At 41.5% G+C, this 13,548-nt stretch overlaps 1 protein-coding gene across 1 annotated transcript in view; it reads right to left on the bottom strand.

Annotated features, from left to right (window-relative positions):
* DPY19L1 (dpy-19 like C-mannosyltransferase 1) overlaps window positions 1-13,548 on the bottom strand; it is a 63,766-nt gene that overhangs the window by 34,440 nt on the left and 15,778 nt on the right. Inside the window, exons 5-9 of the mRNA XM_036230470.1 lie at window positions 11,280-11,400; window positions 10,481-10,574; window positions 7,104-7,161; window positions 2,404-2,495; window positions 454-553 (exon numbers count right to left, since the gene is read on the bottom strand). Of these exons, the coding sequence (XP_036086363.1) occupies window positions 454-553; window positions 2,404-2,495; window positions 7,104-7,161; window positions 10,481-10,574; window positions 11,280-11,400 (465 nt within the window). The remainder of the gene's footprint in view (window positions 1-453; window positions 554-2,403; window positions 2,496-7,103; window positions 7,162-10,480; window positions 10,575-11,279; window positions 11,401-13,548) is intronic.

The following is a 13,548-nucleotide window of genomic DNA, read 5'->3' on the forward strand; positions in this document are numbered from 1 at the left end:
AGATTGGTGGTGGATTATATAAAGTATGAACTGTTTAGCTATTTATCCTATGCTACCCTACATGTATTTATCCTAGGTGTAAGAATGTACAACATTATTCAGAAAAGAAATACATTTTAATTAAGAGACATATTCTAATAACTTAAGAGAAATGCTTAAAGGGTACAGCACTAGTCAGTCCTCTTTCAAGCACACTAATAAATACTGAACAAAGATAAGCATACTTATATTGAGTTCTATAAACGCATTCCATTAGTACATAAATAATTAACACCCGCTGATAAATAAATCTAGTGTATTTCCCTACTGCAAACTCCGTTTAAAAGTATTAACTAAAAAACACGTCAGGACGTAGAATCAGATAACATCTCAGTTCTATAATTTTATACAAAGGAGTTCACATAATTAGACACAGCGAGCCTCATTCATTCTAAATAAATGAAAGCCTCTTACCTGAGTAAGAAGCACGAACTGCGCAAACTGCCATGGAAGCATGAAAAACACATTGGAAACGCAGAGTGCAATCAAGCTGCCTCTGTAGAGTTTTGTAGCCCTTGAGGAGACAAATAAAGATCAGTAAATTTAACCACCAAACATTCTAGCCCAGCTCCAAACTGCAGCAACTTAGACTCTTTAAACATGATCTTGTTATAACATAAACCAGATGTAAGATGAACCAATGGGTTAGAAACTGTACCTCCTGATTCTCGATTACAACAATTTTCTATGAAAAGTAAAGACCCATCATTGCTGTTAAAGCAAACAAAGCCTGCCAGAGGGAGGGCATCGGGACCAGCAAACCCACTGAAGTTTTTCAAACTGTATTTTGGTGAAATCGTAATCAAACATGTGAGGCGCTCCAGCCAAAAGATGCATTTGGAGAGACAGAGGATGTCTGCGAAACGAATCGCAGAAGGCGGCACATGCTAATGCGCAGGACCCCGCAGACAAGTGCTGCAGGAACTCGGACCGCAGGCCACACAGCCAACGGGGGCCGAGGAGGACGCGGGGACGCGGCAGAGAGAGAAGGCGGCACAGGCCACGCCGGGGCCGCCGGGGGCGCTCTGGCTTCGGTCTGGCCTTCTGATTTGGGGAACATTCTGGAGGGCGAGGTGGTTTTCTTCTTCATGTCAGTTTTAAGGACTACTTGTCTCCTCGATCAGTGAGCCGGCGCGAAGGCCCGACGCCCCTCGCATGCTCGCGCGGTGCAGAGCGCGTGTCGACCTCCTGCGGTTACGGCGCAGGACCGAGCGCTGGCCTGCGGAGCACAAACTGCTCAGATGAACCTACCTGGGGCGCTCGGGGTCACCACAAACGCTTTTCTCTCCTTGAGTATGGTTTTTCTAAGGCCATCCCTCTGCGCTACCCTAATCCACCTTTCTATCCTGCCCCTAAGTCAAGCATTTCCAAAATCCAGGTAACCCATTAACGAGGTACAAAATTATTAGCTAAGAACCCACAATTTTTAATGGAGTGAAAAAGAGATACACGGTTGCATCCCGCATGAGGGTTCTCGTCCGCGGAGCCTGTTTCAGATGCCGCGCACACACGGGCATGCTGGTCCCAGCGGGAGACGTGCGTATTTCTTGAAGAGCACAGTGGAAAGGTGGAAAGCCACTGTCTGAAATAAAGCGTTTCTCTCTATTGTTTCTGAATACTGAACATGATTTTTATTTGTATGGACGATGAGAGACAAAGATTTCTGAGCAGAATTTAATGCGAATCTGAGCTGGGTACAAACTGCTCTGGGAGGAGTGAGGAACGAAAGGAAGGAATGGCAAAGGAATGGCAGCTGGTGACGGCGTGATCCGTGCGGCACGGAACCGAGACGACGGGAATGGGAACCTGAGGATTTCCAGGAACGGTCGGAAACCACGGAGGGGGTTTCTTTCTAGCCCTGCTGTCTGCTTCTCAGGACGCTAAACGAATGGAGGGCGAAGAGCTGCGTTTGCCACTGTATCCGACCAGTTATTCTATGAACCGTTCTATGAACCGTTTCTCTTTCTTTCAGGATACACTCTCCTGCCACCCGCTCTCCTCGTTCTTTCTGCCTATTTTGGGGGGAGACTGTGGTGGCGGCAAGAAATGATGGGAAAGTAGAAATGGCAGAAGTGGACGCAGATTTGCAGCTCCTCGGACAGCATCTGTGGCCCACCAAAAAAAAAGGAAGAAGACTAGAGGGCAGACTACGAAAACACTTTTCGGAGTAAATACTGTGAAATTACACTCTTAAACTACCTTTACGAACCTACCATCGGCACCATGCTGATCATTTTATGACATTCATAGTTTTTATCATGGAAGCTTAAAAATTCTAGCTTAAGTTATTCAATGCAAAACAAACAAACAAACAAACAAACAAACAAACAAACAAACCACCACCAAGTGTAAGTGGAAAGCTACCTGAGAATATGAGTCACAAGCAACATCTGGAGTACAAGGAACGGGTACGAGAAGCTTTCGCGGAGAGGGGGCGTCCACATCACGCGGGTGCACTGGAAAGAGTTCAGAGGTATAACACTTGTCACATTTGTTAGGTAAGACACACCGAGTGAGAGCTATCTGTGAGTACAAAAGGAAGGTTCTTCTGCTCGCACATCATCTAGATGGTGTGTTACAAAGCAAGCTGCTAGGTTTTCCACCAACAGCAACACCGGAGAGTGAGAAATGTCGGCGAGGGAGGCGCACGCGGCATCGGATATTAACATGGTGAATTGTCAACAACGAGCTGCCAAAAACGTCGATCCTGCCTAGAAGGGAAGCGGGGAAAGTGCCAGCCGGAACACATTCTGCCAGAATTAAAAACGTTGCATTCGAACCGGTTGTGTAAACCGACTAGACTTCGTCGCTCACACAAATTTCGGCGAAACCAGCTAAGACTTCAAAACTCTTTATAGTCATCAATGTTAGTATTTTTATCCGCAACGCTGCAAAAAAGGAGTCTTCCGTTTTCTTTTGCACTTCTTTGCCCAAACTACCCTGGGCTGCAAAATATATAAAAGTGGCAGAGGGGATCAAATAAAATAACAAATAGTCAAATATCAATCTTTCTGAAAAGCTTACCCTAGAGTTAATTAATGGACTATCCCAGTTTCATACTCAATATGAATATATTAATAAGTCCATTGTTCGGTTTAAAGAAAGTGCATTGGCTTAAATATAAACGATCTGATGTTACCACTAAGCTAGTCAGACTAGAAGAAATCTTTGTCTTTCAAGCCTGGCAGGGCTACTTTAAAGACAGAATTACAATCAGGAAGTCAAGTCCAGTCAGCAGAATTCAATTTACAGGTAATATAAATGGAAACAGCGCAGACAACGACTTTGAAATAATTGTAATAATTAAGTTTTAAATTTTATAGAAAAAGATGGATAGAATGGGTGAAAAGATGGAAATTTTCAACAGAGAAATGGAAACTCTAGGAAAAAAGTGAAATTCTAAAATTGAAACTCATAACATCTAAAATGAAAAATTCACTGGACTGGCTCAATAGCAGAGTGAATGTATAGAATATACTATCCGTGAACTCAGGGACACGGCAGGAGAAAATATCCAAAGTGAAGCAAAGAGAGATAGAAAAAAAGAGTGTCAAAAAACCGTGGGATAACATCAAAAGTTAGACCCGTATGGAACTGGAATCCTCAAAGAAGATACCAGAATAGCGAAGGCAGGGATCTTTGTTTTAACAACTGACGCATGCCCGGCATCGACCGGTACCTGGCATACAGTCGGTCCACAGTGCACATTAACTGAGTTAGGAAAAATGGAAGACGCTGAATAATGTCCTGGCCAAACCTTACTATTACGAGAAAGGGAAGGGAGAAGGGAGAGAGGAAGGGGGAAGAAACAGAAAAAGAGAAAGAGAAAGAAAAAGGGGAAAGAAAAAAAAAATCCCACAAATTGGCAAAGAAAGATCTCCGGACTTTTCAGTTATAAAAGACAAACTGTAGTGTTGTCACTGAAATCTATGTACCCTACCTCAGAATTATGTGTGTTGAGTGAAGTCTGTAGAGATTCCTGGTTAGCTGGAAAATGCGGAATCCTCCCCCTGCTTAGCAACCTGGAGCCAACGCTTAACCTTTCGGTGTTTGCATTTTAATGCATATGAGAATGTTATTTACTACTTATCTATCATACAAGAATATTACAAGGATTAATGAGACTGTTTTCAAAGTGTTCTGAGAATTCCTTTCCAAATCTTATATAAATGACAAAACTATGTCAATAAATAATTAAGAATGTGTACATTTATATTTTTCCTCTCGGTTCAGTTAAAATACATTTAAGAAACTAATATAGATCAGAAATATGTTATGGGTAATAAAAAAGGTTAATTAGATATGCCTTTAAAGCAATTCTTTATATACTTTCAATTACTTAGGTTTCAAAATAGGAAGGGGCGGATTTTATATCTATGAACACGTTTTATATAAAACACCATCAGTCATGCTTGGTAATAATTTGTAATTTCATCATGAAAAAAGCAAAACAAAGCTATTTCACATAGAATGAATTTTTAACATTCAAAGTGGGGAAATTACGATATTTAGGTTTTTATTTTTACATCCTCATCCACATGCTTTTCGGTCAGCATGCTAAAAATCCTGCAGCAGCAACCATGCTGCAATCACCTCAGAAGGAAACATTTTAAAGTCAGAGGAAAACTGCTAGCTTTCATCTTAGCAGTAATTCTCAAGAGGGAGGGAATCGACATTTAATAAAAAACCCAGATAAGTGAGAACATCTGCATAATTTTATTATGAAATGTATAACCTCAATATTATCAATCATTACTATGAGCAATTAATAGCTCCTTTACTGCACTCACATATTTCAGATTTGAAGGCTTTAAATTTCTATTTTAAATAACAATTCTTCTATACTACACATTTTGTAGTTCCTTCATTAAGGCAAAAATTTTCCGTTGAAAAACCATCCGAGGGAAAAAATATCTTTAAATGTATGTTATTTACTAGCTTAGACTCAAGTAGAGAACAAACTAAATAATGGAAATAGAGTTTAAAAGCAAGGAATAATTCACAAACATTTTGGGGCACCTAAACCACTCACTCAAATGATTAAAATACCTCTTCTTTGAAAGAAGGGTATCAGTTAGCAAGCCGCCAGCAATCACAGTAAGCAAAACACCGTGACAATGTAGAAAAGTCCACTAAATGCAAGAATAGGTACCACCAGAGAAGATGTTTGCCCCATATAAAAATTATAGACTTTAGGCAACACTTAAAAGTCAGAAAAAAAGGTCTGAAAATCTCACAACCTGAAAAACAAAATAAATACAAAATTATAATGAATAGTTTTCAGTTACTTGAGTTCTCATCACTTTTACCCAAAACTTCAGTTTACGGTCTCAATTTTAATATACATCATTTCACAAAATGGTCATTTTTCTACTCTAAAGCTATAAAGCTACGGTTACTGATTTAAGTACAATTATCTACTTAATTATTTCAGGAAAGCTGCAATTCAAATTCCAACCCCATCTATTTTATCTTATCATAAGTAGAAAGTGATGTCTAAGCATGTTTAAGTATACCAAACAGTTGAAAATATTTTTAAAAATCTACCAACCTGAAAAAATAAAACAAATAGTATGAATTTCATTGTTAAAAACTAAAAAAAGGCTTTGTAAGGAATAATGTTCGTGCTCCATAAGTATCGAAACTCTAAGAAAAATGGGAGACCGGGGATCACTGACCCCTGACGCTAAGGGCCGCCACGCGGTGGACCTTCCCGCTCTGCAGACAGAAACTCAGTCTTGGTTTCAAAGCTTCACTGACTCCTCTCTCCAGCGCTCTACATGAACATGCGATGCTCCTTTCTTCCCTCGTTAAGCGGTTATTTTGTGCTTCTTAGGTCGTTCTTACGGAATTTGTGCTTCTACACATTTCACAGTTTACACTGAGCAGCATATACAGTCAAGAAGAGTCAAATAACTCCTTTTTCTTGCTCAAAATTGACGTTATAGTACAATAATTGGTCGAATGCTATAATCTATTGGGCTACTCTAGCTTTTAAAGTTCCATGACTCTCAATACTAAGCATGTTTGTATTTAGTTTGACATCCATTGGTAACCTGCTGAATAATAAAAAAAGTTCAACCTTGACTCCAGTGGTAAGGTTTGTTTTGCCTCCTCTTAGAGCTTGGAAGCATGTGCATGTTCAAATACTATAGACACTTAGAGTATAAACACACAAAGCATGTGGACCTTCCTTTTCCCCTCATACAACACTTACCATGAGATACATTACTAGAAACTCATTTACAACTCCAATTAATTTAATGGAAAGATTTCACCAGCACCTTGAATTTATGTTAGAATATAATCTAAATTAATAATAATAATAATAATACAAACTAACAATCACATAGCAGTTACTATGTGTCAAACATTGTTCTAGGCACCTTCCACATAGGAGTTCACGTAACATCCCCAATCATTCCACGAGACCGGTAATATCATGAGATTAAACCACCGGCCCAGGTCACATGGCCACTAAATCGCACAGCCAGGATTTGGACACAGTTGCCTGGATCCGGAGTCTATGCTTTTTACAGAGCTGCTCATCTCTAAAAAGCCTTCGGTGCGTGCAAATTTATAACAAAATATTCACAAAGGATAATGAAAAGTGTATCAAAGTTTAATATAAACACATTAAAATAGAAATGCAAGATATAGCTCCTCAACGAAAAGTTATCCCAACACAAGGGAGTTAACTATATCCATGGCTGGCTTACGTCTATTACAACTAAAACGTGAGCTGTCAGTCTTAAATTCTATAAAGAACTGATACAGACCCACTACTTCCTCAAATCACTGATATATTACATAAAAGATACGATGATCCTGAAAAGTTAAAATAAATGCTAGTGTTCAAATTCTGAATCAAAATAAGATCAAACCTTTAAAGAATAATGCCGCAGATTTTAGAGAAATTAAATTTTAAAAAGAAACCTGTACTTCTATCGGTAAAATCTCCTAAAATTTTTAAAGAAAGATTTGACTACCTAAGAAAGAAACCTGTGCTTCTAGAAGTAAAATCCCGTACGGATTTTGAAAATGAACGCCGGGTGACCACCTACCTCTCCGTGGTTGAAGAAGAAGCACAGCACTGTCGCCAGGCCCCCGAGCCGGCTGCCACTGGAAGAGAGGGCGCGACAGTGAGACTCAGGCCGCAGAAAGCCTGGTGGACCCTAGCGAGGCCCTGACAGCACATACCGTGACTGAAGGGAACGCCAAGCACATTCTAGGGTCAGACCCGGGCAGCAGTGAGGTTAAATGTCAGCTATCAATATAGTGACATAGAAAGGGGCGGGCTTTGAAATAAAGACACCGATATCTTCAACCAATAACTTTCATCCATTTACACATACTGAAGACAAATACTTATCTTTTCAATATTCATACACAACTGTTAGATTAAAGACGAGCCAGCAGGCCCAGTCAACAGAACATCCCAAAAAAACCAAAACATGGGGGTGGAAAAGTCTGAGCTGGTGTGACCCACAGCCTATTTAAGACGCATCTGTAGCCGAAAAAGCCAGCCCACAAAAACATAAAGATTCGATTTTACGTGATAAACAACAACAAAAAAAGTCAGAATAATGGAAGCAAAATTGGCAGAAAGAATAGGAAATTCGACTTTTCCTTAAAACAAGTGGGACACAGGGGAGGAGTAAAGAATTCATATGAAAAGTTGATCTATTTACTGTGGCGGAGCCTAAAAAGAACACCGAGCCACTTCACAGTAACTCGGGTGGATCATGCGAAGAAAGAGCAGGAAAACTGGCTATATTAATGACAACCATTCACTACTCAGGACAGAAAGGGGGATGGGAAGCAGGGCTCCCAGGGAGGTGTGACGGAGACTGATCTTCCAGGCCGTCGGGGCTTCTAAAACACATCTAGCAATAAAGGATCTTTACAACTTCTTTCTGGTATCAGAGAAGCCGCTGTGAACCTGTAATGACCGCGGAAACAGAAACGGGCAATCGCAGGATGGACGCCCTGCGTGGAGGGACAGACGCCTCCGGACGAGGCGCGGCGTGTGCCCGGGAACCGTGGCTCCTCGCAAGATCCCGGCAGCCTCAGAACCCTCAGGCAATGAACGATTCCAGCAAAGAGTATCAAGTCTAGATCCTTCCAAGTGTCATGCTCTTTCGAAATGTTTTTCTGAAACTTTTTTTTATGAAATGTAAATAACGCCCTCTCTGGAAATGGAATAAACAGCCTTTTCATTACTTGGTCCCTTTAACTACATAGTAACTTATTCATTAAAGCTGCGAATAACTGAGCTGCTATTAGACCGTTTCGAGTACCTTCATGAAGACAGCAGAACGGGGCAGCTGGAGCACATGCCCTGGGGCCGCGTGCGCATCCCAGCTCCGCGGCCGACTGGCTACGAGGCCCGGGGAGCTCTTTAAGGTTCTTGCGCCTCAGTTTCCTCACCTGCAAAAGCGTTAACCCACCTCCCAGAGCTGACTCTAAGGGTAAATGAGTTTACGACTGCAAAGAGCTTAGACCAGAGCTGGGCACATAGGAAGTGCTACATACGCTTCTTCAGCAAACACAGAGTCTGAGGTGAAGGGCGGAATGTGCAGGGGAAACCTCTGAATGGGTCCAGTGGAAAAGTGCAGCGTCCTAAACTGGGAAATGCCAAAAAAGCGTATGGCAGAGACACTGACGTAGTATTACTGTGCTTTTCATAGACAGCAGTCGTGAGCTAAATTTTTCTTTTCCATAATTTATTCATTTCATTCAATTAAAAAATATTTCATGAAGACAGGCCTTCTTCTGGTGCCTTGCAAATGAACGTTATTCTATTCTCACACGGAAGACAGTGGCTCCCGACTCATTCAGGCCTTCTCTTTCCTACCCGATCACTTCTTAAAAATCCTTCTATGTTACCTTCCATCTCAGTTAACCCGACTGACACTTCACCTCCCTGTCACAACCCTGAACGACCTCCGTCACATTCTCTTTTCTCTGATATCTAAAGGGAAACTAAAGAACTGGCAGTAACTCTTAAGTTCCTCCCACGTCGTTTATTCAAATTACATGAAAACTCAACGTTAACAGGTTCCACCCACGACTTAGAGTTTCCACACAGCTTTTTTGTCCTCCAGTCTGACTACGGCAGCCCAGGCCAGCCAGAGGCCTAGGGCCATTCTCTGCTGCGGATACAACGCTTTCAGCCTTTGAAATGATGGTTGTAACAGGCATTTTAAGAAACTGATGCTGGAGGATGACTCTAATACGTGTATAGGAATTCTCTCAATGAAAAAAGTGGTATAACTAGAGATTAGCAATTTAGCAGTAATGTCACGTTCCATATTTTAACTTTTCTTTCTTAAAATCGGATCTCCCAAATGCAGTGCAGCTGCCCATGAGACAGACGGGTGGTGCTCAGCAAAATGAATAAATCCCTCCCACGTTTCTCTTCCTCTTGCTCGTCATGCTACGGGGCTCACTGGCCTCGCTTCCCCTCGGGTCGGCCTCCTCTCCTGATCACCACACACTTTGGGTTAAGTTGTTTCTGTGTGTCTTGTTTCAAAAACAAAATCTGTCACATCATCTTTTAATCACTCATTTTCATTTCAATCTCCCCCAATTAAATAATTAAAAGACCTTTCTCAGAGCTAAGTCAGAAATAGCAGCATCAAAGTATTTTAAATCCTTATGCAAATATATTTTAAACTGATCTAACAGCTGCCTCATTTGGTAAATACTTATCGAGTAATTGCTACAGACTCACACACTGAGCTAAGAACTCAACTCTTCTTGAGTGCACTAAAATGAAAATGCCACACTTCCCAAGCGGAGAAGAGAATGGGAGAACAGCGGATTCAAACTCATTAACCCGAAACGAAAATGACAGACCTATGCTCATACTTCTCTACTACAAAGAACCAGTGAGCAGTTAAGAAAATCCTAAAGATATTCTCATGGTAACATAGTTCAACAAATATACAGTGCGACAGATTGTAAAAAAAAAAAGAGAGAGAAATAAATATAAAAACCCTTAGAACATTTGTCAATCTTCTCATTTTAGAAATGTTGCTCAATTATGAAGTAAATTAGGTCAAATAGTAAATATCTGCATAAAACATATTTCTGTTCTAAAATTAGCAAAGAAAAAGCCATTATGAGTGGTCCTTGCCTTCACATTTTATGTAAACAATATATACTGCTGATGCTCAAATGCCTATGAATATTTAAAACGTATCAAATATCTCCACCATGTTCTATTTAAGCCTCTAAAATTACTTTCAGTTTGGCTAGTCATGACAATGGTGAAATCATCCAATTGGGAAGTGATTTTATATCTACAAGTAGACGAATTAGAAATGACACTGTTATAAAACCGAACCAAAAGTTAACGATAATCTCACTATTTATATTATTCTCGTAAATATTATTATAAACACACACTAAAATAGCCTCAATTTAACAGTCTTACCTTAAATATGTGCCATATATGAAGAATAATGCCATCATTAGTCCATTTAAAATAAAAATTACAGCAACATAAAAGCAAGCAGGATCTCCCAATCCTTTAAAAGTAAACAAAACGTATGTTTTATTAATGACTTTATGTGTCTGGCAATTAACACTAAAATGTGCTTGTTTTGAAAATGGTTGCCCAATATATTCAACAGTCGCCTTGGTTCACACACACACACACACACACACACACGAACGACACCACCACGGGACGTAGATGGAAGGGGGCAGGAGCTGGCTGGGCTTAAACCAGGCTACAGGCTCCCAGGCACTCCTCCTGCAGAGGTACGGGGTCTCGAAGGGCTTGCAACTGCTTCAACAGAGTGTGGCAGAAGCCATGCTAGGTAACTTCTGCGGCTGGGTCCCAGGCGGCCATGTGGTGTCCAGCGTGGAGCTCTGAGCTACTGCAGGAAAAGCCTGACACTGGGGTCCCACGCTACACAAAAGCCCAAGCTGCGTGGGAAGCGGATGCGGGTGTCCCAGCTGAGAGTCCCAACTGAGCACCCCCTTGCAGTCACCCCAGCCCAGGAGCCTGACTGTAAGTGTAGCCGCCCCCCGCTGATCCCGGTCTCCCAGCCATGTGAGCCCAGCCGAGGCCCCCAACATCACAGACACAAGCCAGCCCGCTGTGCCCTGCCCACCTTCCTGGCCTGCAGAACCCACGAGCACAGTAAAATGGTGGCCGTTCCTACCGTAAAGTCTAGGGTGACTATTACACTGCTATAGACAACTGGGCAATGTCACAAAGAACTTGCCTTCACAGCTTTCAATCGGACTGAGTCCTTCTCCTCTGGTGACCGTCCAACAGATCTTGGTCTGAATGCCAATCAAGTCCATTATTTTGGTATATATCCTGTACCAGCTGGCCAAGATTACCTAATTTTTTAAAAATAGAGACATTATGAGAAAAGATATTATCCTTGACAGTTTCATTACTGGAATATGTTTAAGATGTCTGACGATTATCAAATTTTCCCTTCTAGTACCATCCACTTGAAATCTAGGAAGATGAGCCTCACAATCCCTTGCAAAGGTTCTGCACTGGTCAGTCCTCAACTGCTCGCCCGGGGGCGGGAATAAAATGTAACCAGAAACACACAAAATTTATGGCAAAATTCTACTGAGGAATGTAAAAAGTTGAACAAATACAAAGATACTATGTCTTCTGAAAAAAAATCTGTTTTTTCAAGATGCGAGTTCTCCCTCAAATTAATTCATACATAAAATATTAATGAGGATCCCAAGTGTCTGGCTAGAACTGTTGCCTAGAAGAAAAACAAAAAGCAGGTAACTAGAGAGAAGGTCCTAACAGATATTGAAGTGCATCACTTGCAACAATTAAAGCAGTGCAGTACTGGCACGAGCCTCGCCAGACGGAGCGAAGTAGCCGCCGGGAAGGTCTACCAGCCTGCCTGCCGGCCAGGCCCCCTTCGGGGCCGAACCACTCACTCCCGCAGCAGCTGGGAGGGCCGGCAGCTGACAGCTCCCAGCAGAGCGCCTCGCAGGGCACTGCCCTCTGCTGACGAGGACAAATTCATTACAGGTCACACCCGCTACCGAGGACAACCGCATCCTCTGTGTGCCTAGTCGGCAAGGAGGGATGTGAACGTCAGGGATGTGAGGGCCCTGGCCTCAAGGTAGGACAACTGTGCGGAGCCATCCCAGCTCCAGCGGTCCATGCGACTGGCTGAATCTCTGGCTGTGACCGCGTCACCGCCAGCCCCTCAGGCCTTATCAGGCCTCCTTATCCCCCTTCGGGCATTTACCCCAAGGGGACCTCCCTGTACATTTTCAGCACGGAAATCTCCAACTCAAAGCCTGCTTGAGAGGACCCCAGCCTAAGGCAATACTAAACACAAGGTCCAACAGCAGACAGGAACGTATCCGTACAACAGTGATGTATGCAATAATCAACGCTGCTCCAAATCAGTGACGAGAAAATGGACCACGCATCAGAGCATTAGGCTATGCAGAAGAACATTTTGAAAAAATAGAGAATTAGATTCCTACCCCACACTACACCAAAACAAATCCCAGATAAATTAAACATGTAAATATCAAAAGCATAATTTTAACAACTAAAAAGAATGAAGATGTTTTATATATTTGAATAAAATAAAAACCATAAAATAAAAATATCCATACGTGATATTTCTATACAGAAAAAAGTACAAACGGATCGTACACAAAGCTAAAAGGCAAACAAAAAATTGGGGGAAAATGCTTTATCTGTAACACAGTACTAATATCTGCCATATAATAAAGGAGCTCTTATAAAGTTTCAATGGAAATATAAACAAAGAGCATGAAGAGACAATTATTCTTAAAAGTGAAATGCAGTTTTTATAAATAGCACTGAATGATACACACACACACAGAGTTATCGTGGGTGTGCAAAGGGTTGATCAAATTAGCAAGGATTCAGGTAAATGAGCATTTTCAGAAACACTGCTGGTAGAAATTTCAGTTTGTGTAAATGATCTGGAAAGCATTCTGGCAACATGTCCCGCAATCATTAAAGTATATATTCTGCTGAAATAAACAGTTTTGTATCAACAATTTTATAGCGTAAAAAAATAAGAATATATGTAGACTTAACTTCAAAGATGAAGCTTTAGAATATTTTAAAAGGTTGAAAACAAGCAGAATTTTCATGAATTATAAACTAAATAAACGATGGTGCATTGTATACATAGCCATTAAAAACGATGCTATGGAAGAAAAGATGACATAAGAAGATGGTTATAAATAGTCTTAAAATACAGAAGGCGCTTATTTAACCAACGCGTGCCGTGACGGCATTTTCCTTGTGTGATCCCACTGTGTAAAAGTAACCGCGGGCATGGCTAAAGCAGCGCCCAACCATAGGCAGCACGATGGTCGGAAAACGCTGAACCTTGGTGGTTACTCACTGGTCTCCGGGTTCTCATTAATCAATCAGACTCGCTGATCTGTAAGTTTCAGTCCTCCTTTCACTCAATGGGAAACGACTGACAGCCCCAGTAAGTGCTGGCCCTGAGGCAG

The sequence above is a fragment of the Rousettus aegyptiacus genome, unplaced genomic scaffold (assembly GCF_014176215.1).
Source record: "Rousettus aegyptiacus isolate mRouAeg1 unplaced genomic scaffold, mRouAeg1.p scaffold_m13_p_13, whole genome shotgun sequence".
In the NCBI taxonomy this organism is placed as follows: domain Eukaryota; kingdom Metazoa; phylum Chordata; class Mammalia; order Chiroptera; family Pteropodidae; genus Rousettus; species Rousettus aegyptiacus.